The sequence below is a fragment of the Peromyscus eremicus genome, chromosome 8a (assembly GCF_949786415.1).
Source record: "Peromyscus eremicus chromosome 8a, PerEre_H2_v1, whole genome shotgun sequence".
NCBI classification, from domain to species: Eukaryota; Metazoa; Chordata; class Mammalia; order Rodentia; family Cricetidae; genus Peromyscus; species Peromyscus eremicus.
Genome location: NC_081423.1, coordinates 33,208,918 through 33,234,987, shown reverse-complemented (window position 1 = coordinate 33,234,987; position 26,070 = coordinate 33,208,918). Strand labels below are relative to the sequence as shown.

General features: G+C 42.3%; 1 protein-coding gene across 3 annotated transcripts in view; it reads right to left on the bottom strand.

Moving 5' to 3' along the window:
* Rnf130 (ring finger protein 130) overlaps positions 1-26,070 on the bottom strand; it is a 101,814-nt gene that overhangs the window by 30,204 nt on the left and 45,540 nt on the right. For all 3 annotated transcript variants that reach the window (XM_059270432.1, XM_059270431.1, XM_059270433.1), the window contains exons 3-5: positions 20,374-20,624; positions 8,986-9,057; positions 7,355-7,437 (exon numbers count right to left, since the gene is read on the bottom strand). In XM_059270432.1, coding sequence (XP_059126415.1) covers positions 7,355-7,437; positions 8,986-9,057; positions 20,374-20,624 — 406 coding nt within the window. The remainder of the gene's footprint in view (positions 1-7,354; positions 7,438-8,985; positions 9,058-20,373; positions 20,625-26,070) is intronic.

Here is a 26,070-nt window from a genome sequence, read left to right as displayed (position 1 = left end):
GAGTAGCTGGGACTACAAGTGTAAACTACTGTACCCAACTTGCCTTTTCATGCCACTGAATTCCAAAAAAGACTTCAAGAAATCTAGAAAAATGTATTAAGAATAAAGATAACCAGATTTTATAAACAAGCTATATGTTAGAAGAGTAGCTCATGTAGAAAAATGGAATTTCACATAGATATTAAGTCGTAGTTAAATGAAGAGTTCTCTGGATAAGTGTTAGTTTTATGGAACTCAACCTAGGTTGAATATTGGTACAAGTCACAGGGCAGTTAGAACTGTTTTAGGATGGTGAACTCTATCTAATAATGAGATCATCAGTTGGTGATTCTCGGCTGAAATGTTAAAGGGCTGAGAATGGGGGACAATGACATCCTCTCCTACTCATGTGAACAGAAAGTCACATCCTCCTGATGGAGTCAGCCACTCAGGGAGGGTCTGTATTCTTGAAATAGGAACTTGTTCTCATTAGAAGTCTGGAGAAAGACTTTGAAGGATAGGTAAAGGTCATGCCCAAACTCTGGCACCCTTGCACAGGAACCTGACGAAGCTGCAACCCACCATGGGGAGCCTGGAGTGCTGGGCTGACACGAAGGGGCATCACTAGATATTTGGGCAGTTTTAGAAGAAATGTTGCAATCTGAGTTTGGGATAAAAGACAATTTAAGAGATACCAAATTGGGCCATCATATACCTTTAAAACCTTGATTGTTAATTTATAATTTAAAGCCGGGCAGTGGTGGTGCACACCTTTAATCCCAGCACTCAGGAGGCAGAGCCAGGCGGATCTCTGTGAGATCGAGGCCAGCCTGGTCTACAGAGTGAGATCCAGGACAGGAACCAAAACCACACAGAGAAACTCTGTCTCAAAAAACAAACAAACAAAAATTATAATTTAATATTTTGGTTACTATTTGAAAATGCAGTTTTGATTTTAAAAGATGGTTTAGAAAACTTTTTACTGGGTTGACAATTTCAGCCAATAATATATACTATTCCACTTGATGGCCTTATAATCCATTTCTTTGGAGACCAGAATCAAGATCTTCAAGTCTTGATTTATCAGTCTAGTCGGAAACTTTCAGATAGGGTATTCTCATTCCTGAGTACCTTTCTTTAGGGGCTTTATAGGCTGGAAAGCTATCAATCCATAGAGAGGCTGATATTTATAGAATACTAGGTGTTATGTCTGCCTCTCACTACTTATTAAGGACATAAGAGAGTGCTCCAGAGAAGGATGAGGGACTTCTGAGGACTCAAACCTTACTGAGGGTCATCTGCAGCTACTGTTCAGAATCACTCAACTGTGCCAGGTGGGCTGCAGTGGAACATAGAACAGAACAAGCTGCTGTTGTTGCTGTTTCTTTTTAAAAACATTATTATTTGTAGGTATGCATGCATATGCTCACAATGTGGTAGTCACAGGAAAACTTGAAGGAGTCAGTTCTTTCCTACAACCACACGAATTCCAGGGATTAAACTCAGGTCATCAGACTTGGTGGTAAGTGCCTTTATATATTAGGCTATCTCTCCAGCCCAGAACAATACTTCTTAACCTCTGTGGGGCTTGCAAAGGTCCCTTTAAATCTCATCTAAACTGTAGAATCTAAACTACGATTATCTAATTTACATACATCTGGGAGCAGCTGATAGACGTCTGGGGGCTTAGCTAGTGCCAGGACAGAGTGGTGACCTAGAAGAAAAACTTTCCTATTACATTAGACAATTACCTGTTCTCCTTTGTGTGGTTATAGAAGACAATAAAGACTAACTGGTTATCTGGAGACCAATAAGAATCTTCTTCCTTAGTTAACTTAAAACCTAAAAGAATTCTCTTTAAAAACAAATGTTCTTTTCAGCTATCACCCGCACCCCACACAACTACTCCAACTCTCTTTCCACAACCCAGAGCCAATCTTTTCTGATCTCCACCAGTTCAGCGTCTGTGCATCTGACTCCAGACCTTCTATCTCTAACTCCCACAGCTTCTCTGGATCAAACATCCACCAGCCTCGAACAATCTTGCACTCTCCTTCCTCAGCTTACTGCTCACCATACCCACCATGTCTTTCCTCTTGTTTCTGGGCTAAGCTTTGCTACTAAGCATCTGGATCTTTGGCCCACCACTACTCCTGCTTCTCAGCTGTCTGCCTTGAAGGACCATGGGTGGGAGAGTGGAGAAGACAGGCTGGATTACCTCACGGTGCCAACTGAAGCACATGAAAACCGTACCTGGAATACTCTGAGAAGCACTAAGGGTCGAGAGAGGAAAGCTTTGCTAAACAGGCAAAGTGACCTTAATGTTCCATACAACACCCCAATAAATGGCAACACTTTTGAAACAAGCCTTAGGCACTAGCACATCCATCACAGTGCCCTCTCATCAGCCAGAGAGTGCACCACAGGGGCCAGACCTTGAAAAGCAGTTCTTCCTCACTGTCTTGAAAGACTCTTGTGATAAAAATACACACAGCAGCAGAGAGGGGCTAAGCGGTGGACCGGGATATGCAGAGAACAGTAGAGCAACATCAGAGCTTCCACTGCGTCCTTTACCTCTGTAAGAAACGCTGTGAGACACACAATGGGAAATGCATAGACTAGGGAAGAGACAAAGCCTGCAACACTGAAATGCTGTGCCACCTCCCTTCTGCTCCCCGGGGGCCAGAAATAGAGAGGTCAAAAAGCAGCGGGCTGAGGGGAGGGGCGGCATCTACACTGGAGGTGAGTCATTTTCACAACTCCGCATCCCCTGGGTGCCCTGTTAAGGACCTGGCAAACATGAAAGGACCCAGGATCATTAAAGGTCAGAGACAAGAACTCCTTCCCCAGCCAGGCTTGGCAGATGCTGTTTAAGCCGATCTCCCTCTGAGGTGGAGGTGACTGCAGCAACTCCCCGGTCAGGCAGCAGCCAGCTTCCTGACCTGTTTTAGCTCCGGCTGGCTGGCATCTTCATGCTGCGGCACTCTACTTCTCAGTATTTTTACCTACTAAAATCTTGTGGCTAACCTTTAAATAAGGCGGCTGTTTCCCAGTTTTGGAGCCATGATGGATAACATCCAAAAGGTGATCAACTGTAATCAACTGACACAAGCAGGAGGTCCCCAAAGCAATGCCAACTGCCATCTGTCCACAATAAATCAGTGCAACAGAGGACAAAAAGAAAAGGTCATGTGACAAGGCAATTCACCAGAGGTTTGATACTACAGAGAAAGGTTTGGTTCAGAATAGGCTCGTTAAAAATGAAGGACGGACAGACATAGACATTTGGCTGTCTTCCGACTGAGGAGAGACAGCAAATAAAGATTATACCAAAAGCTAGCTGCACGGTCGTATGGGTAAGGGACAGATTTAAAACAAACTGGAGTCTCAAAGGCTTGAGTATGATTAAATGCTGAGGAGCAAAGACAGACAGAACAAAGCCAAGGGAACAGACAGTCAATAGATCAAGGTCCCCTAGAAAGGGAAAGAGCTGGCAGGCAAAGACCGAGGCAGAAATAGCAGCACCAGACCAGGGCTGAACTGCCTCCTCCATGCTAGGAGGTGCCAAGGAGGGCATAGAGGCAGACGTGCTGGAGGCCTGGTGATAGAAAGCTCAGGGAAATCCAACAACTGTTCTCTCTATGAAGTTGATTACTGTCAAGTTCACTTGGCTGAGAGTGAGAGCAATGGGGTTAGGGAAGTGTTTAGAGAGACACTGCTGTGGTAAACAGGGAGGGCCAACAAGGATAGGAAAAAGGCTCTGGTTAGCATGTGGCATCCAGTCAGGGGTGGAGCTCTGTCTAGTCTGTTCAAAGACCAGGTGGAGACAGTGAGGGGCAAAAGTGCTGAGCCATGAGATGGAGAAATCCAGGGAAGGCTCAGGGTCAAAGACCATACAGATAAAAGGAAGCAGGGGTATTCCAGGTGAAAAGACACCAAACAGAAACACCAGGGAAAATTATCACAGGTACTAGAAAGTCACTGAAGCTTGGAGAAGACTTGGGGTCAGAAGAACTTCCTGGGTCAACCTCTTCTAGGTCAGTGATTCTCATCTGGAGACATTTGAGTTATCAAGACTGTGTGGTATAGGTACTTTTGGGGAGTAGTGGACAGAGACTAAGGACAATGCTAAATGTCCTGTGACGTGCAGGACAGCTTCCCTCACCTTCTCCTTTAAACAAAGACTCATCTGATTGAAATGTCAGCAGTGCCAAGACTGAGAAACTCTGTAGAGGACAAAGGTTGTCACAAAAAGTTGCTCAATGGGACAAGTTAATTTTTACTGCACCTGAGGATGGCACTGTTGTTAAGGTGAGGGACAACATGTTCTGAGCAGACCAAACACTACAGTTTCGAGAGAAGTCTTTAGAGACTAGAGAGAGCAGTTGGCTGCAAAGCACCATGGAGAACAGACACAGCCAGTGCAGCACATCTAGCATAAAGGACAGACAGACGGACAGTGGAGGGGATAGTGCTGCACTAGAGTGCCCCAAATCCCTCAAGTCTGACCAAACCGGTACTCTTTTAAAGCAGCTCACAAACACACAGGCTAAGCAGCAGCTGTCTTGTGTCAGCTGCAGAAAGTTAAGGTCCCACAAGGCTGTAGACCTCAGTGAAAAGTGTGACTCTGTGGTATCAGAATCACTCAGGGACTTACTCAAATAAAGATGTATGGTGGGGATCCACTTAGGGTCTTTATAAAGTCGCTCACTGATCTGACAGGGAGTCAGGTTGAGAAAGCTCTGAATTAAACTGGGGAGAGGGAGGAAGAGAGGAAGAGGGAGAGGGAGGAAGAGGGGGGAGGGGGAGGGAGGAGAAAGGGAAGGAGGAGAGGGAGGGGAAGAGGGTGAGAGGGAGGGAAGGAGGGAGAGAGAGCACACTCAGAATGAACCTGAAAAACCAAGGCTTTAGGGATGGCAAGAATGAGAGCAAGCAGCTCAGAGTCCTCTATTTTAGGATCAGACTCCCTTGAGGAAGACACTTTCATTTTAATAACAACAGTGAATGACTTTTTTCCTTTCTGCTTTAGGTACCAGCTGGGTCCCGGGGTTCCTGTGCAGGGACAGGAAGACAAGAAAGTTAACTCTCAGCTTCCTCCTGGGAAAGCAGGCATTGCTGGCTCTGCTTTCTGATGTACCCCACCAATCCTCCCGACTCGCTTCATACATGTATTTCCTTCAGCCTCACTCACACATTTGGATTTTAAATAACTGAATGAAGAAAAATGGTCAGTACCTCATTTTCTACATGGTTGCTTACACTGAGCTGGGTAAGATCTTCCTTTACATAACCTAGAATTGGAATGCTTATTCCAGAATCTTGGATTTCTATTTCTGTATACAGCATTCTTCTGGAGATCCAGGATTAAAAATTTAAAACAAAAACAAAAAAGTAATCTATTTTGTATGTATTTCCTAGGCACAAAATGTTACTTTCTGAGTAAGTAAAATAGGACTGGGAGTTTCATGGAGACACAACTGCCTACAAATATCTTATTCAGTCACAAGGTCACAAGGCAAGGTCATGTGAGTATCTTCATGAGATTAAGAGAAGAAAGTAGAAATCTTTGGTTTTAGGTTTCTTAGTAGGTGACTTTGCATTTTATACACAGAACAGGATATCTTGGTGTTCTATATTCCCTAGCTTGGCATAGAACCATAGTAGAAATCAACATGCTTATAAAGGAAATTTGCATAGCCCAGCCTGGTAGTGCAGGCCTGTAATCTCAGCTACCTGGGAAATTGAAATATGAGTTTGTCAAGTTGAAGGTCAGTCTGGGCTACAGAATGAGTTCACAGTCAGTCTGGGAAACTTAATGAGATCCTGTCTCAAAGTAAAAAGAATGCTGGGGATATATATACCTCAGAAGAGAGGCAAGGATAGAGAGGGAGAAAGAGAGACAGAGAGGGAGGATGCTAGCTAGCTAGAGATCTTATGTAAAGAATGATGACTATTGAAGTCAGACCCCTTTACTGGATCTGCCATATTTTCAAACCTGGAATCCATTGCTGGCTTTACTATCTTTCACTGGACAATGGTGCTATGGTTTGGGTGTAGTCTGAGTGTCCCTCCCAGAGTCCCTGTGGTGAAAACTTTGGTCATCAGGAGGGTACAGTTGGTAGGGGGCAGAACTTCTAGGGAATGGGACCTAGTGGAGGTCCTAAGCTACTGGTGGTGTGAAGTATTTCCTATGGGACTCTTCTGGTGGTGCTTGTGAGGCTGCTACAAAAGCAGCAAGTGGGGCTGGCCTGTCCTCTTGCTTCTACACGGACTCCCACTATGTATCTGCCCTCTACCATGCTCACCAGAGGCTAAGCCAACAGGGCCCACTGGATGCTGCACAGAGAACTTCCGAGACTGTAAACTAACCCCTTTCTTCAGCAGCCGTGTCAGATCCTTTGCCACAGAATGGAAGACTAACCAGTATAATAAGAGAGAGGCACCCTCTTTGGATTGTTGGAGGACCAGAGAAACAGTATGTACCTGCACAGAGCAGTGTACTGTCTCAGAGCAGCTATAAAGCAAACAGCAGTCTTCTCATTCTGCCTAACTCAGGTCCTTACCACAGTGAAATCCAGAGCCAGGTAGATCAGGTGGAGGGCTCATGGGAGGGCTTGGTAATGAACTCTAATTGGAGATGGAATGAAACAAAAAGTGTTTTGTGTTTGCTTTTTTGTCTGTACTAGGGATCAAACACACAACTTGGTACATGCTAGGCAAGTGCTCTACCGCTGAGCTAACAGCTTAGCCCAGGAGGGTCACTGAATATAAATTTGTAGGTTATGATCTAGGTGTTGACATCTGTTTGTTTGTTTGTTTCTTTTCTTTTTTTAAGGTTTATTTATTATGTATACAGTGTTCTGTCTGCATGTATGCCTGCATGCCAGAAGAGGGCACCAAATCTCACTATAGATGGTTGTGAGCCATCATGTGGTTGCTGGGAATTGAACTCAGGACCTCTGCAAGAGCAGCCAGTGTTCTTAACCGCTGAGCCATCTCTCCAGGCTGTTTGTTTCTTTTTCTTTCTTTTTTTTTTTTTTTTTTAAATAGGGTTTCTCTCCATATCCCTGGCTGTCCTGGAACTCGCTTTGTAGACCAGGCTGGCTTCAAACTGAGAGATCCACCTGCTTCTGCCTCCCAAGTGCTGGTATTAAAGGCAGGCACCTGTCACGTGTTTCTTATACACATATGCAAACAATTCTTGGGAGAGACACTGGCCAGAGTCAACCATGTCTCCCACTGCCAGCATTTGGGCCTCAGCCCGTCAGGAGAGCTACTGGTCAGGTGGCTTACAGGAGCAAGCAGATACTCACTCTGGAAGGGAGACACACAAGACATTAATACCACTCCTTTCAAACAAAGAACTCTGACGTACTTGCAGGGGAGAACCCGAACAACATCATTCTGCTTATAGCTCTCTATGCAGACTGCACAGTGATCGAAGTCTGGGTCTGTCTCCTGAAACAAGAAGCACAGGAGCTGAGTGTGTGCACACAAGAGCTACAACTCAGCTAAGACAACTCTATGGCAAAGCAGATGGCCACAAAGGGAAAGGAGTGAAAAATAGTAATTTTTCATTTGCTTAAGTAGGTTGACCCAAATTACATATGAGACAATCACACAATCCATACTAATTCTATTTATGATATCTTAGAATAAGTCAGAGCTCTATGTTTTCAACAATTCACCGCAGATCACCTTGGATTATCATGTGTCTACCCCAATTCCTTTATTACCACCTAGTCTCAATAGGCTTCACTGTTAAAATCTAAAATACTGAGAGCCTCAGCAAGAGGCTCATTCAGCCAATCAATTTCTAAAACACAGCTACAAATAATGGGGAGTGATGAGTAGATTCCTCTGTTATAGTCCTAACTCACAGACTCGGGGCAGTTACTGGTTTAACTCAATATTGAGTATTTATGAAGAATCAGGAAAGACCAACCAGTTGTTTGGTCTCCAGGTTAATTGACTTCCTTCATCCTCTGAGCTGAGGAGGGTTCCCTACAGTTGTCTTAAAGCCAAGTATGCCAATAGCCAAAGCCATTAGGTTGGCTTAGGTTGGCAGGTGCAGGGGGTATAAAAAGTGTGCTAGTTTTCATAATTTAAGGAAAGATTATTTAGTACCGGGGAGGGGTAGAGGACCTATAGGTAGGCTGTATGAAATCCAAGGATTTTCTAATTAATAGCAGCTGGCCAAGCCAAGAAAGCATGTGTTCCAGGAACTGGTTTAGGGTTAAGTGCAGCTGTCTTGATGTAGCCTCTATTTCCTGCAGGTGCCCTTTCCTTCCTTAGTGTGTGTGCAGTGACACCCAGTGAGAATGTCTCTACTTCTGCAGCTGTGCTGAGGACAACTCGCTCCAGTATTCACAGGCAGAAGAATAAAAATGGTGAAGGAAAAATGTGGCAAAACACAGAAAATAGAGACCACATATCCTTCCAGAGCTCTCTGCTAAAATATTAGCACTGGGTGTGGGGTGCCAGATAGTCTTGGTTTTTACCTTTTGAGATTTCTTTTATTTTTTTAATTCTGGTTAAGTTTGAATATACTGATGTAGAAACTGACAATTAGATGGTACTGGCACTTGAGCTCTACCTAGGGATTTTGATGCAAGGTTTCAACTCTGCCATTTGTCGCTGTCTCTTTGACTTGGCCCCCTTTGGGCCCAACGCTGACAAACTAGAAAGGAAGGTCTTCAGGTAGGTCCTAACTGAGAAGAAACAAAGCCCCAAACAGACGTGGCAGTCCTAAGAAATAGAAGAAAATGTACTTCTCTTGGCTATTTTAGGTGCAAATTGTCTCATTAGAACTCCTGGAAGACATGTGCTTGGCTTTAACCGTAGAAAACTAGAGAGGAACAGACATGTTAACTGTGAGTAGTCACTGATGCTACTGATGGCAAGAGCACCTGACGTTCAGGAAAGCTGGAGACTAGCTGCAGGCTTTCCCGACAGACAAAGCATGAGCAAGCTGCCTTCAAAGAGGAAAGGAATTCATTACTGTACCTTATCGCCCTTTTTCACCGTTCTAGTTGTCAATTTACTGATGGCTTTCTTGGCTGCGTCTCCAAGACGACGCTAAGAAAACAAAAAATAAAGACATTAAATGGAAGATCTCTGAATAATGGTCCTCATTTTAGTATGTGATACTGAAGTCAGCACATGATCTTTATTTTAAATAATTAAAGATATTATGTCTCTATTATCCTAGACCACTTCTGTCACATTATGTAAGTAGATTCTGGAAAAGTAATACAAATGAAAAACCTGGCAGTTATACCACAGATTCTTCATTCTAGTTCAATCAAAAGTGTGTTTGGTGAGAAAGCTATGTGTCCCAGTCACTTCTGTTTCTGCGTACTGTGTGATGCCATGCTATCAGTGCTGCTACATCCTCTGGAGTCCCACTCTTGCCCCGAGAGCTTTCCCAGTGTGTCTATGAATAAGCACTGTTAGCGATATGAACTTAGCAAAAAGAACCTCCAAAGCCTCCACTAAGTTCTCATTACAGCACTGAGAACAGACATAGCAACAAGTCTACTCCCGGTTCAGCTCGCACTATTTTCTGTGATCTCAGGTGTTTGCTTGTCTAAGTTTAACTCAGGTAATTTCTAAAATTGTACTTATCCAACATTGCCAGTCACAAACAGCAGTGCTGGACACCAACAACCCAAAGATGACCTGACGGTGAACCTGCAGCCTTAAGGAGCCACCTGAATTTAGGAAATGACCAAAGACTACATTGCATGTGGTGATGGGGGATGGAATAGGGAAGAATGCCAGGGAAGGCTTTGAGGAAGTGATGCCAGCGCTAAGACTTGGGAAACGAAGCAAGGAGGCCCTAGTAAGGAGCCAGGGACAGGATGGGATTCTGGACAGAAGACTCAGAATGCTTTGTGAGTTTGAGTTCACAACGGGATAATACATGCAAACTGAGATTGTCTCAGGCAGCACTCTAAATACAATTCGATTTTAAACTGAGCAGTGGCAGATAAAAAAGCCGAAGGAATGGGGAGGGGAAAAACCAAGGGAGACCTCCTCACACTGTAAGGCTGTAAGGACTTTAAAAGGAAACAAAAACAGGAGCGCATTATGGGAAAATTAAAATTCAAAATAAAATAATTTATTGAACACCTGTGTATCTATCACCCAGCTTTAACTATCAATATTTTGCTTGTAATCTCATCTAACAATCCCTCTGTATTGTAAGGCTACCGACTTGTCACTTCATCCAGTCTTCATTTGTCATCTCTAACAAGGGCTTTTGTTTGATGGTACTGTTCTACTTAGTAAATGCTCTTAATTGCTGAACCATCATCTGGAGGCCCCTGAACGTCTTTTGGTAGCTGGCTTGTATGAATCAAGATGTAAAGTCTAAATATTATTTAGTTGCTATGTTTCTCAAGTCTCTTTTAGCCTGAGTCCCATCTACAATACTTGAAAACAAACAAACAACCAGCCTTATAGTGATATAATGGACTTAAAGTACATACATGTAAGGGGTACATGTGATAGTCATTTAAAAACATGTTAAAACCCTGTGGATAGAGCTCACAGTTTATTTTCATGCACTGTGTTAGAGATATCATTCTAATTTTGATGGACTGTTTTGCTTTTCATTCAGTTCAAATGGTTTACATTTTCTCTTTTGATTTTCCTAAGACCATGGGTTAATTTTTTATATATTTGGGGGTTCCTGAGATTTTTCTGCTATTGATTTATTTAATTTCAAGTGGTCAGTGGACAAATTATGTTTTGTGTAAACTTGCCTCCATTGTTCTACGGCCTAGAATGTACTTCAATAGAATGTATAGTCTGTTTTGTTGGACGGAGTTCTCTACAAATGTTAACCAGGCTAAATCAGCTGGCCATATAAGTCTTTTCTACACTAGCTGCTCTCTGGCTGTCTATCCTTCAGTGACTGAGAAGGCAGGCCAGCAGTTCTCACTTCCTGTTTTTAAAGCTTTGTTACTAAGCATTCAAGACTGTGATGTCTTCTTGTTTAAGAGACTGCTTTATTAAGAATAACTTCGGGGTTGGGGATTTAGCTCAGCGGTAGAGCGCTTGCTTAGCAAGCACAAGGCCCTGGGTTTGGTCCTCAGCTCCAGAAAAAAAAAAAAAAAGAATAACTTCAAGCCAGGCGGTGGTGACACACGCCTTTAATCCCAGCACTCGGGAGGCAGAGGCAGGCGGATCTCTGTAAATTCAAGACCAGCCTGGTCTACAGAGTGAGTTCCAGGACAGGCTCCAAAGCTACACAGAAAAAACCCTGTCTCGAAAAACAGAAACAAAACAAAACAAAAAAGAATAACTTCAAGCTGGGTGGTGGTGGTGGTGGTATAGGCCTTTAATCCCAGCACTTGGAAGGCAGAGACAGGCGGATCTCTGTGAGTTCGAGGCCAGCTTGGTCTACAGAGCTAGTTCCAGGACAGCTAGGGCTGTTACACATAAACAAACAAACAAACAAAACCCAAACAAACAAAAAAAACCCAACTTCAATCCCCAGTGACAGCTGTGCTCTGAAATTTACTCTGGCATTAATGTAACCACTTAAAAATTTATTTCAATTTGTGTTACAAATGTATGGCTTGTTCCAGTCTTTTTACCTATTTGCATTAACACTTATTATACATGCACCATGCTCCTGAAATATCTCCTTAGTCTTATGCATATATATTATATATACTATATTATTAGATATAATAGTATACATACATATACATACACACATATATATTTAGTTTTTCAAGACAGTGTTTCTCTGTGTAATAGCCCTAGCTCTGTCCTGAATTTCAGATTTTTTTAAAAATTAAAAATTGTGGTTAACGTGTATGTAGCATGAAATTTACAATCTTAACTACTTTTAAAGTATGTAGCTCAGTAAATTAAGTATATTTGTGGCAGTGCATCCAAACTCACTCATACAGCTCTTGGTAATTACTATTATGATTTTGATTATTCTAGGTAGCTTATAGAAAAGGAATCACACAGTATTTGTAACCAGCGTATTTTCCAAGGTTCACTGCTATGGTAGCACGCCTCAGAATTCCCTTCCTTTCTGAAGCTGAGAGACATCCTACTGTATGTATATACAAATTTTCTTGACAAAGGCTCTTGCTATGTACCCCCTATGCTGGTATTACATTTGACAATCTCTGCCTAAGCTTAGCAAGTGCTAGATTTATAGGCATTGCCATTATGCCCAGTTCATATCACATTTTATTCAACCATTCATGTGTAGATAAACTCTGGAACTGCCTCTACTTTTTAACTAATGTGGATTATGATGCTACAAATATATCTAAGTTCCTGCTAATGTCTATCATTTTTAGAAATTGTCATATTGTGTTTCCATAGTAGACACATCAATTTATCTATTGGCAATGCACTACAATTACATTCCTTGTATCCACGCCAGTAGCTGTTATTTTCTGTTTTTATAACTCTCTCTCTCTCTCTCTCTCTCTCTCTCTCTCTCTCTCTAAGCATCCTGATATGAAGAACAACATGGCTTTCATTTGTATCTTCCTAATTAAATGGCTGAGCATTTTTTAAATCTGCCTACTGGCCATTTCATATTCTCTTTGGAGAAGTTTGTATTCATGTCTTTTGCCTGTTTTTTATTTTTTTTTTATTTTTATTTTTTTTTGGTTTTTCGAGACAGGGTTTCTCTGTGTAGCTTTGCGCCTTTTCCTGGAACTCACCTGGTAGCCCAGGCTGGCCTCGAACTCACAGAGATCCACCTGGCTCTGCCTCCCGAGTGCTGGGATTAAAGGCATGCGCCACCACCGCCCGGCTTGCCTGTTTTTTAAATCATTTTTTTTTTGTTAATGAAATGTAGGAGGAGATCTTTATATAGTCTGTGTTTTAATCCTTTATAAAATCTACAAGTTACAATTCCATTACATTTCATGGATGCCTTTCTAATCTGTTGGCTGTATCCTTGCTTTTGATATAATCTAGAATTATCAATTTTACTTTTGTTATACTCCAAAAGAAATGTACTACTACAACAAGTTCCTTTGGAGCTGGAGATGGCTCAGCAGTTAAGAGTCCTTGTTGCTCTTACAGAAGACCTGTTTAGTTCCCAGCCCTGACATACAAGTTCATAGTCATCAATAACCCTGGTTCCAGGGTATCCAATGCCTTTGCCTTCTTCAGACTTCTGAGGGCACTAAGCACACACATGGTGCCATACAGGCATATATACAAACACTGCCACACATAAAATAAAAATCAATCAATCTGTAAAAAATTTCCTTGAAGTGAAATAGTGTCTCCTTGACATGACAGGACTAACACTCTTGAGTTCACAGGAGCTCTGGTTGTTAGTACAAGATCAAGCCAGTCAATATTCTAGCACGTGTTGTGGGATCATCTTTTTGTACACTGTGAAGATGTGTCACTCTGATTAGTTTAATAAAAAGCTGAATGGCCAATAGCTAGACAGGATTTCCAGGCACAGTGGATGCTGGGAAGAAAGATGGAGGCGCCAGGAGACACTGAGCCAACAGACGGACAATACAGAGATGAGGTAATAAAGCCACAGGCAGGAAGTAAAATAATAGAAATGGATTAATTTAAGTTATAAGAACTAGTTAGAAATAAACCTAAGCTATCAGCCAAGCTTTCATAATTAATAGTAAATCTCCATGTCATTATTGGAGCGTCAATGGTCTCAATGAAAAATCCACCTACAAGCATGGAGAGGGGAAGGGTTCACAAGCCCCCATTCCTAGCTGAGGAGGTACTGACAAGCTGATGGCTTCTGGGGGAGGGAGAGACAGTTTTCATAAGGATGTGGTCCCTGGTAGGTCAAGCATGCTCTGGTGGATGGCTCCACATCTAGCACAAACTGGATACAGGGTTCTTTAACACAGATTCTCTGACAGTGTCTTGTCGCTGCACTTGGGCCACCATCTCAAATAGTTATTTGTTTACCTTTTAAAATATTCTTACTTATTCATTTGTGTTTTCGAGGCTGACCTGGCCTCAACCTCTGGACACAAAGCAATCCTCCTGCCTCAGCTTCCTGAGTAGCTGGACTACAAATATATGTCATCACACCACCTCCCAATTATTCTAGCAATTAAAACATGTAAAACATGTGATTCTAAACTCAAAACCATAACATAAAGTACAGGAAGTTTAACTTCCAGTTTGGTACAAAGGTACAAAGTCTCTCTATGGAAAGTATTATTAGTTATTTACATAAACTGATCATTAGAATGAGACATGAAAAAGAAGGTATCTGAGTATTTGCAATATCTAAAACAAATGACAAAATACTAACTACTCTGCTCAAATTATATCCTTTCCCAATTCTTCAGAAATTGTTAACTCCTGAAGAAACATAAAAAATTCACTCTACCATCTTAAAATGATAAATCTCTTTTTTGATCACAGAATCTTTCAACGGAGAAAAATCTTTACAATATATACACCATTTCCATCTACCCCACTTTAGAAAGTGGTAAAACCTGTCATTTTCAAAGATTAACTGTGTAAGTGCAAAGCATTAGTTTTCCTGATGCAGGGAAATTCAATATATATTTTTATTTTTGTTTTTGATACAAAGTTTCCTGGTGTAGTCCTGGCTGTCCTAGAACTTGCTTTGTAGACCAGCCTAGGCTCGGAGTCACAGAGCCTCTTCCTCTTGAGTGCTGGGATTAAAGGTATGCACCACCATGTCTGGCTTAATTCAGTGTATTTCTACACCAGGCATACGATGCATTCTTGATTTGATACTTATCTAAGGCAAAATTGGGCAATAAAAGGTTATTTCAGTAACCATGAGGTATTCACAAAACCAAGAATACTGTATATGCATATTAAAGCAACAAGTATTAAAGTACTTACAAGTTTAAATACTTGATAATTTATATGCATTTTCTAAGAAAATTTCCCAAGAAGGTATTTTAAACTTTGGAGGTTGTTAGCTTGTGAAAAAAAATTTATATCTGGTTTATTCTTCACCACTAAAATAACAATTTTATTTGACTGCTTTAGGATTAAAGACTGCTGTTTAATCTTGACAACTTGAGTGGATTGGGAGATGCCTAGGAAATTAGTACTGCACATCGCTGAGTGTCTATGATGCATCTCTACAGAGGATGAGGTTATCAAGGCTCTGACCCAATCAGTTGTTTAAGCACTCCACTGATGGAATGGAATCTGAACAGACTATCTGGAGATGGTGAGACTGTAGAAAGGAAAGCAGGGCCTAATTGGAGGAAGCAGGCCACTAGGAGTTGAAGGTATCTTTTTTTCCTCACATAGCCCAGGCTGGTCTCAAACTTACTATGTAGACAAGGATAACCTTGACTAGCTGCTTCCTCCGTCTCTAAGCATGTACACCACTACACCTGACCTGAAGGGTACCTTGTCAGTGCCCTGTCTCTCCTCTTTGCTTTCTGGTTGTCACGATGTGAGTAGCTTTCTCCTGCCATGTCCTTCCTCCTGTTTCTTCTTTGTCACAGGCCTAGAGGCAATGGCCCTTGTGATGATGGCCTTACACCTGACACTGGGAACGCAGACTCTTTCTCCTCCCTTGTGTATGTCAGTTACTCTGTCACAGTGACTAAAGGTCTAATACAAAGGCACAATATTAACCATGGGATTGTTTTTAAAAATTGACATCTCTCAAAAAATCTTCATGAACACTTTCAATATAAAATTACCAGACATCTACTTCTGGTATAAAATAACTGTCACTGGCCGGGCGGTGGTGGTGGTGCATGCCTTTAATCCCAGCACTCGGGAGGCAGAGCCAGGCGGATCTCTGTGAGTTCGAGGCCAGCCTGGACTACCAAGTGAGTTCCAGGAAAGGCGCAAAGCTACACAGAGAAACCCTGTCTCAAAAAACCAAAAAAAAACCCCCCAAAACCCCCCCCCCCCCAAAAAAAAAAAACAACTGTCACTGAATGATTCAAAGGTCTAAGCTAGGCTTGTAAGTTCGTGGTGAAAGGTCTTTGCTGTACAAGCCTGATGACAGGAGTTCAATCCCTAGAACCCAAGGTAGAGGAGAGAACCAGTTCCTGAGAGTTGTCCTCTGACCTCCACATGCATGTGGTAGGGGGTGTGTGTGTGTGTGTGTGTGTGGGCACACATACACACAATAAGCAGGTCTAAATTTACATATCATCTTGGTATCCACACAACAGTTTTTCAGGAAGACACATTACAGGCTCAGCAGTGGTTTTCATACTACATGTACAATGATCTGCAGTGTAACTACTGCTCCATGTTGGCCAAGTTACTCAGAATGTGTGCCTCTCCTGAGTAGCATGTTTTGTAGAAAGAATAGCATCAAGACAGAATTCTGTGAGGAAATCTCAGTTTTTCCTTCAGTTCAGCTTTTTTCTTGCTAATAGTTCAGGCTTCTTTTTAAAACAGCCTAAGGTTCCAACCAGTTCAGCTGCTGCCACCTTCACATTAAACTTTAATGAGCTAAGCTTTTTAAGCCACATAAAAATTTCATCAAGCATTTCTCAAACCTTAGGGAAAACGGAAGGAGGAAAAAAGGTCAGAACATCACTTTCGACTAAAGTATTGTCTGGAGAGGGATGCTTTGAAAAGAGCTGCAACAAACGCTAGGAAACAAGCATCCTTTGTGGCCTGTGGCAGATGGTGAGTTTTTTACTCCTTCGTCACATACAGGCCCCATGGAGGGTGCTAATTAATGTGAGATCATCAAATACCAGGCTCCCAGGACAACTGTGAGTGTTTCAAAGGCCTTTGGATGTGCCCCATTCAGCTCTAATATTATCATTGGTTTTCTGATTAAAATGTTTTCAGAAGAACTCCTGATTATTCTACTTTTGGTGTTCCATATGGCATTTAATAATATTTATTAATTATTCATATGGTATTTAATAATAATAAACCCAAATCTTCAATCTTTTTTTTTCTTTTTTAAAGCTAGCGCATACTGTCATTCCAGGGAAAGAGGAAGGGCTGTCTAGGGCCTTGGCCTTGAATGGACACTGGGTGCTGAGCTCTCTGGGCTCCCTTACTGCCCTGCCCCACCGATTCCCAACAATGTGCTACAGAAGTCTTCAGCCCAGAACTGCCTGCAGGATCAGCCAAAGTCAAGAGAAGCCTGATTGTCCTAATCAAAATACCTGGAAAAGAGGGAACTCACGTCAGAAAACCTTCAGAGCATTGTCTGCTCTATTTTAGCCAAATGCCAAAAAGAAAATTTTACTCTTCCCCCGAATCTGGCACTAGGTGCCCTCAGTGGGACGGTGATCTCCCAACCCTACCTGCTCATAGGAGCAAACAGAGTGCACTGAGCTGACTTCTCCAGGATGTGCCCCAATGGCAGAGCACACATACTCTTCTGCATACATTAAGCACCATGATTAACCATACCTGGGTCATAAGCAAGTCTAAGAATTAGAAAAGAACTGAAAGTCTTTCTCTGATCATAATGCAAGCAAGTAGGCATCATTAGCACTCCTTCACAGCAGACTCTGTAAACAAGGGGAATGAAGCACTTCTTAACATATAGGTTAAAGAAGAAGTGTCAAATGAAAAAACACACGAGGCTGAGCGCTGGTGCACGGCTACCTTCCCAGCACTGGGGGGCCTGAGGGAGAAGAATGAGGAACGGAATGAAAGCCCATGTCAAAATTTGTGAGGCAGAGCCTTAGCATTTCTTCAGAAGTGCAGAGAGAAGTTTATAGCACAAAATACTTGCAACAGAAGAGAAGCAGCTTCAGACCAATGAACTGTAGACTTGACTCTAAAATGTAATAAATACTTTAAACATTTAAAAGCAAGGAGAAAATCTTTGTGAGACAAAGAGCTTTTTTTTTTTTTTTTTTTTTTTTTTTTTCCGAGACAGGGTTTCTCTGTCTAGCTTTGCGCCTTTCCTGGGACTCACTTGGTAGCCCAGGCTGGCCTCGAACTCACAGAGATCCGCCTGGCTCTGCCTCCCGAGTGCTGGGATTAAAGGCGTGCGCCACCACCGCCTGGCTTGAGACAAAGAGCTTTTTACAATTGATACCCAAAGTACAATTTCAAGGGAAAATTCACAAATTAAACTTTATCAAAATTAGAAAACCCCCCAACACTTTGTCTTTCAAGACTGTTAAAGTGGTTGACTAGACGAAGTATAGAGCAGGAAGAAAGCACCTGCAAAGCACTACTATCTCTACAATACACAGAGTCTAAAAACTCAATAGCAGGGAGCCAGAAAGCTGGCTCAGTGGTAAGAACACTGGCTGCTCTTCCAGAAAACCTGAGTTTGATTCCTATTTCCCATATGATGGCTCACAACTGCCTGTAACTCCAGCTCCAGAGAATCTGACACCCTCCCTGGCCTCCTTGAGCAGTACATGCACGTGGTATACAAACATACATCCAGGCAAACATATAAATTATAAATAAATAAAAATCTCTTAAAAAAATCCTTAACAGTAAAAGACAAACAATCCAGGAAGAAAATGGCAACAGACTCAAGTGGACATTTCCCTGAAACACTGGAAAGGATGACCCGGGTGGGGAGATAGCTGTCAGCACAGTGTCTCCACACAACCATGAGGCCCTGCATCTGCATCTCAGCAGCCACAAACCTGGGTGCAGTGGGACCCATCTGTAACCCCAGCACACTCAGTTCTGACCTCTACCTTCCACATATATGCATATGTACTTACACAGAACAATCACACATGCACGTATGCAAGATGTTCAATTATGACCACTGGAGAAATGGACATTACAGTAAATAATTACAAAAAGAGAAATGTATACCAAATGCTGTCAAGACATGGAGGTATTGGATCAGCCACACACTGCCAGCAGGAATGTAAAATGATGAAGCCACTTTGGAAAAGGACATCTTTTTTTTTTTAAATACTAAACTAGCCACCAGGTGGTAGTGGCATACACCTTTAATCCCAGCACTTAGGAGGCAGAGGCAGGCAGAGCTCTGTGAGTTCGAGGCCAGCCTGGTCTACAGAGCAAGTTCCAGGACAGCCAGAGTTACACAGAGAAACCCTGTCTTGAAAAACAAACAAGAAAAAAAAAAAACCCTCAAAAACTAAACATTTACTTACATTGTGTTCAGAAGTTGTATTTTTATTGCAGGAAATAAAAACTCATGGTCAGACAAAAACTTGTACACAAGTATTCATAGCTGTTTTCTTACATCCTCAAATTGAAAATAATTCAGCTATCCTTCAATGAGTGAGTGGCTAAGTAAATTAGAATACATCCACACTATGGAATACTACTCACAATAAAAAAAAGAGTTACCGATGTACGCAGCTCGTAAGACTTAGGACTTCAAGAGAACCATGCTGAATGAAGATGAAGAAACCTAGCTCTCCAGGTAAAGTGTATACGACACTCCTTTTTGTTTTTTGTTTTTGTTTTTCAAGACAGATTTCTCTGCATAGCTCTGATAGCTCTGGCTGTCCTGGAACTAGTGCTCTGTAGACCAGGCTGGCCTTGAACTCACAGAGATCTGCCTCCCAGGGCACTCACCACCACCACCTGGCTATACAACATTCTTGGAATGACAACACCAGAGATGGGGGGCAGGTCAGTGGTGGTGAAGGGCTAGGGGAAGAGGGGGTCTCTGGCCACGAGACAACAGACGACCTTTTCTGCACAGCTTGACTGTGGTGACTCATGACTCTGCATGTGATGGAGCTGACCAGAAGCACACATGCACACAAATGAGCACAAAGTACACAGGACAGCCTGAAGACATCAGTGGACTCAGTAACAGCAGTGGACCTGTGCTGTGATATTACTACAGTGAGGCAAGAGGCCATGACTGTGGAAATGGATCTCTACTGCTTCTGATCAATCACAGCAAGGTTACCACTTGTAAGAGAGCTGGTGAAGCTGACAAAATGCAGACAGTCTGGATGGAGCCATGAGACGAGTCACACTGACAAGTACAAAACACCTGACGTGTGCTTTGCTGAGATGCCAGTGTCAGTAAAAAGACAGCACAACCGAAGTAACCCACACTCTGACCTAGCCAACCCGGAATTTTCTTTGCTATCCAGGACACATTTGAGCAGAGCTGGAGAATCTGAGAGCCTATAGGTTAAGAAATGTGTCAAAAAAAGTTCATTTACTGACTTTGATAATCATACTGTGGTTATGTGAAGCAATGTCTTCTTTCTTTCTTTTCTTCTTCTTTTTTTTTTTTTAAACTGAAAGGGAGTTTAGCTCAGACTGGCCTGGAACTCATTGTGTGGCCCAGCGGGCCTCAAACTCCTGAGTGCAGGGATCACAGGTGTGCACCATCACTCCTGACAGGTTTTTATTTTGTTGTTGTTTTTGTTTTTAAATATATTATATAAAGAAGTATTTAAGCTGCATGATCACAGGGTCTTCACGAATTATGGCTGGTTAGAGTACTAGTTAGCTCACCTGGTTCCTGTCGCGAGCATTTGTGTACCTGATCTTCTGAATGAAGTAGAATATGAGCCACGCTGAAGAAATAATCATCAAAACAATAAAGGATATTGACACGAAGACTAGAGAGCCACGGCTGAAGTTCTTTGGCGGCATTCGAGTTCCAACAGCTATTGTCATTTGTACAGAGATGTTTTTCTCCAGATAACTCAAAATATCCTTACCCCTCAATTCTGTTATCATGACAGCAATAATATCTCCCGTGCCTGTAATGTAAAACAAATACACAGACTCAAGTGACATCTGAAATTCATAGAGACAAATAAATATACATCTATGTTCCCTAGAGGAATTACCCCTATTTCTGCTACTGAGAAAGGTTTGCAGACTCCACTGTTGAGCTGACATGAGGCTGCAGCTGTGCACACTGACAGGAGCAGGAACACAAGCAGTACTCCAGACAAACAGGCGAGGCATAGAACAACTGTAGTCCTAACAATGCATGAGCTCCCTTACAGATGCATCGAGGACATGATGAAGCCAGCCACCTGTGACTTAATCTGGGTGAGTCTACAGCAAAAGATCTTGAGAAAAGTGCTGTCACTTATGGTTTGAATAGGTGGTCCTTGCACTAATCATTCTGACACGCACTGCTGAGTAACAACTGTGCATAGAACTAGTACAGGGAATAGAAAGAAGCATGTCTTAGGACACACACTTGGCTACAGAGTGACTTAACTGGTAACACCTGAAACTAACTTTGGTCTTCTGTCTAGAGCTAACAGGAGTAAATCTCCTTCCAGAGCCCTTCTGGATCGAAAACTTACAATTTTCCCTACCCAAAATGGAGACAGTATCTCATGTTGCCCAGGCTGGCCTCAAACTTGAATATTCTGTCCCAGAATCCCATCATGTCTAACCATGCTCAGTGCACTCAAATCCTCTAGGCAGGTCCAAGTTTCAAATGTCTGGACTAGTACCCAGAATGGAACCCAAAGCCTTCAGCTTCTAATAGCTGTTCAGAAGTCTGCCTACAGGCACACATTATGTAAATTAATTACAAGGATGGTTCGGTTGTTTTTCTAAGTCCTTTTCTTATATGGTTTCCAGGGACAGTAATAAGTCAAGCAGTTACTCCCCCAAGGATATCATGGATCACTATCCTGTCTGTCCTCTAATAGGGAACAGCTTTTCACTTTATTTTAAGGAGACAGTGAAGCTTCTTTACCACATGCAACTGTCAGCAACTGTCCTTTCTAAAGGGAAAGTTAAGTGTGGCAACATGCAACTTTTATAATGCATCTCTTCCAAAGAACCCAGAGAAAAACTGGAGGCTAGGCTTCCCATTTTATTTTGGGAAAGAGAAAATTACAACCACTATGTGAAGTATGAAGAAGGTTTGTGCATCCAAATATAAAATATCCCCTAAAAACAAGCAAGCAGAGTACCCCAAAACTTGACCTTCTGAAAGCTCCTTCAATGAATATTAAAAAATATTTATTTGGTTTTATATATTTTGTTATGTTTAGCAGTCAAAATGACATGCAACAGAAACACAGTAACCAAAGTTTTAAGAAAAATACAGCCCAATGTATTGTATTCAAAACTGTTTTAGTCATTTTATCAGCATAGTAGTTTATCAGTTTATTTTTATTTTTTGCTTAAAAAATGTATAAACAAAAACAAAACTACAAAATTAAAGTTAGATTATTAAATTAATACCTGCCTCTGGCCAGTAAGTTAAAAAAGAAATCATAAAATAATGCTAAACCAGTTTAAATTTCCACCTAGAAACCTTAAGTTTGTGCTTTTACAATGTTCATCAACAGGCATGATCTGTGGTGTAGGATACCAGGTATGGCTATAAAGTAACTGAGACGGATCCCACAAACGACATACGACAATCAGTCTCATTGCTTTATAATCACACCAAGTACAATTGGTTCTAGAAATCAGTTCTGAGGCTCCCTCTTGAAGACTCAAGCTGGAAAGTAGTGGGGAGAGCTGCACAGGTAGCCAAGGGAACCAATCCAGTAATTTCCTTAACCGAACACTAAATGGATGAGTCAACTAATCTCAACAGGAGAGCTGTTTGGGAAAGAAACATTTAATTAGTTCAACACCAGTCAATATTCATTGAGCACATACCATGGTCAAGGTTTTCTTCCACTTCTTTTAATTTTCATTTTCCTTTCACTTCTTAAAGGATAAGGAAATGATCTGATCTTAACTGACATGTGAAAGGGAATCTACTCTCAGGAGGGCAAGAGTGCATGAATCTTGGTATAGCCTTATCATCCCGGCACAAGGAAGAGACTGGGAAGTGCTGGCACGGGAGACTGAAAGTGATGAAATAAACAAGTCATCCAAGCACATCCAAATACTAGTGGAGGCAGTGGTCTGTTACAGACCCGATAAAGTACACTGCAGACCCCTTCTCCTCAACACCGACAGCTAGGACGGCGGGACTCAAAGAACCTAACTTAAGATGGCTCAGACACTTACACATTTGAGGATGGAGGCTAAAGAGATGGCTAAATGGTTAAGAGTACTGGCTGCTCTTGCAGAGGGTGGAGTTTGGTAGCTCACATGGCAGCTCATAACCCACATGGCAGCTCATAACCACTGTAATTCTAATTCTAAAGGGAACTGACACTCTTCTGGCCTTTGAGGGCTCTTGCACACAAGGTGCACACAGTCTCACGTAGGTACACACACATATACAAAAAGTAAAAAAAAGATCTTGGGAGTGTTGCTCCATATTCAGGAGGGATGACGACAGAGGAAATTTAACACTCAGGATGAAATCAGAATCAGAATAGCAGTGATTGGCAGGAGAGAAGGATTCATTAAACTAGAATGATGAAAACAATTTAAGCAGACATAAAATATGTGTTAAGCCCATCACTATGCCTATTTTCTGCAACACCAAGACATAGCTTTGGAATTCCACGCATTTCAACAATCAGGCATCTATGCATCACTTTTCTATTGTTGTGATAAAACAGTATGGTCAAGACAATTTACAGAAGGAAGGGTTTATTTGGCTTACAGTTCCAGAGGGAACGAGTCCATCATAGCAGGGAAACATGGCAGCAAACAGCAGGCATGGCAGCAGGAACTGGATGCTAAGAGCTCACACCTTCTTTTTTAAAAGTTGTTCATTTTAATTTCAATTATGTATTTATGTGTGTGGGTTTGTGCACGTCAGTTGCAGCTGCCTGAGGAGGCCAGGAAGGGTCATCAGATCCCCTGGAGCTGGAGTTACAGGCAGTTGTGAGAGGCCTGATGTGGGTGCTAGGAACCAAACTCAGGTGCTCTGCAAGAGTAGAATGTGCTCTGAACTTCTGAGTCATCTCTCGAGTCTCACATCCTGAACCGCAAGCATTAAGCTGAGAGAGCAACAGTAAATGTCAGGAGTTTAAACTCTCAAAGCTGGACTCCACATGTACCTCCTGCAACAAAGCCACACCTCCAGAACATCCCCAGGTGGCACCATCCACTGGGGACCAAGTGTTTAAATCTACGCACCTACGGAGTACTTTTTCATTCAAACTGCCACAGATAGTATTAATTTCTTAGAGCTGACAATCAAATGAAGACTACTGTAATCCTTGCTTTTAGTTACTTAAAAAAACTTTCATTTTACTTTTTTAATTAAAGATTTATTTACTTAATTTTATATTTATGTATATGTTTGTATATCTGTACCATGTGTATGTTGGTACCTGTGGAGGCCAGAAGAGGGCATTGGATTCCCTGAAGCTGGAGATACAGGTGACTGTGAGCTGCCCAATGTGGGTTCTGGGAATTAAACTCAGGTCCTTTGGAAGAGCAGCAAGCACTCTTAACTACTGAGCCATCTCTCCAGCCCTCCAACTTATTCTTTTTTGTGCCTTAGTGTGGCTACTTAAATTAGCAATTCTTTTATTCCTCTTTTTATTGAGAATTTTCTTTTCTTTTTTCTTCATTATTTATTTATTTTTATTCTACAGGCATAGGTATTTTGGTTACATGTATGTCTGTGTGAAGGTGTCTGAAACTAGTTATAGACAGTTGTGAGCTGCCATGTGGGTGCTGGGAATTGAACTCTGGTCCTCTGGAAGAGCAGCCAGCGCTCTTAGCCTCTGAGCCTTCTCCCCAGCTCCTGTATTCTGAGAATTTTCAAATGGAACAGTTTCAACACTATGGGAACATTTATGTTCCTTTGTTTAGGTTAGCAAACAGGAAACACTTTGGCCTTTCTACATGTATTTCTTTTTGCTGGACCAATTGAGAACAGACTACAACCAATAGGACACTTCAATCTTTAATAATTTAGCAATATCTACTAAGAACAAGGTTATTTCAGATGCTCACAACTTATTAATTCTACTAAAAATTACTTCTGATAAAATAATATAGTATTTAATACACTTTATATTAAAATATTCTGATTCAGCCTAATAATTTAACCAAGGGCTGTGGATACTGCACCTGGCTATCTTGTCTCATTATAGTTTCCTTTGAAACAGTTTCTCAGTCATTTTTAGTCCACTGTTCATGAAACTGACTTAAAAACTATATAGATTTTATTTATTCACTGTATGTGTGTGTGCACGTGCCATGATGTGCTTGGGGTGAGAGGAAAACTTGCAGGAGGAGTTAGTTTTCTTTTTCCACCACGTGGACCCCAAGGTACAGAAGTTAGGTTGCTAGGCTTGTTCGGAAGTGCCTTTGGGTCTCGCCAGCCCTGTTTTTATTTTTCAAGACAAGGTGTTACATAGTCCAGGCTGGCCTCAAAACTTGCCATAGCTGAAGACCACCTCATGGTCCTGATACTCCTGCCTCCACCTCAAGTAATGGGACTACAGGTGTGAACCACCAAGCTGTCTGTGCTGCCCTTTCTGAAGAGTCTAAGGCAGATATTTTTTTCTTTCATTTTTCTTTATTAAGAAATTTTCTACTCACTCTACATACGACACACGTCCCCCCTCCTCCCTCCTCCCACCTCCAGCCCTCTTTCCCAAGCCACCCCACATCCCCACATCCCCCAAATCAAGGTCTCCCATGGGGAGTCAGCAGAGCCCAGTACACTGAGCCTAGGCAGGTCCAAGCCCCTTCCCACTGAACCAAGGCTGTGCAAGGTGTCACACCACAGGCACCGGATTCCAGAAGCCTGCCCATAGACCAGGGATAGATCTCAATCCCCCTGCCTGGGTGCCCCCCAAACAGTTCGAGCCAAACAACCGTCTTCCGTATCCAAAGGGCCTAGTCCAGTCCCATGGGGGCTCCACAGCCACCAGTCCACAGTTTATGGGCTTCCACTAGTGTGGCTGGTCATCTCTGCATGTCCTCCCATCATGATCTTGACGTCCCTCACCTGCAGTATCTCTCCTCTCTCTTCCAATCTCAATCAATTGGATTCCCGGAGCTCAGCTGGGTGCCTGGCTGTGGATCTCTGTATCTGCCTCCATCAGTCACTGGACAAAGGCTCTATGATGACAGCTAGGTTATTTGCTAGGCTGGTCACTAGAGTAGACCGGTCCAGGCACCCTCTGAACCACTGCCAGCAGACCAAGGTGGGGTCATCCTTGTGGATTCCTGAGAGCCTCCCCAGCACTCTGCCTCTTCCTATTCCCATGATGTCCTCACCTATCATGGTATCTTCCTCCCTGCCCTCCCATTCTGTCCCTGTTCCAGCTTGACCCTCCCATTTCCCTATGTTCTCAT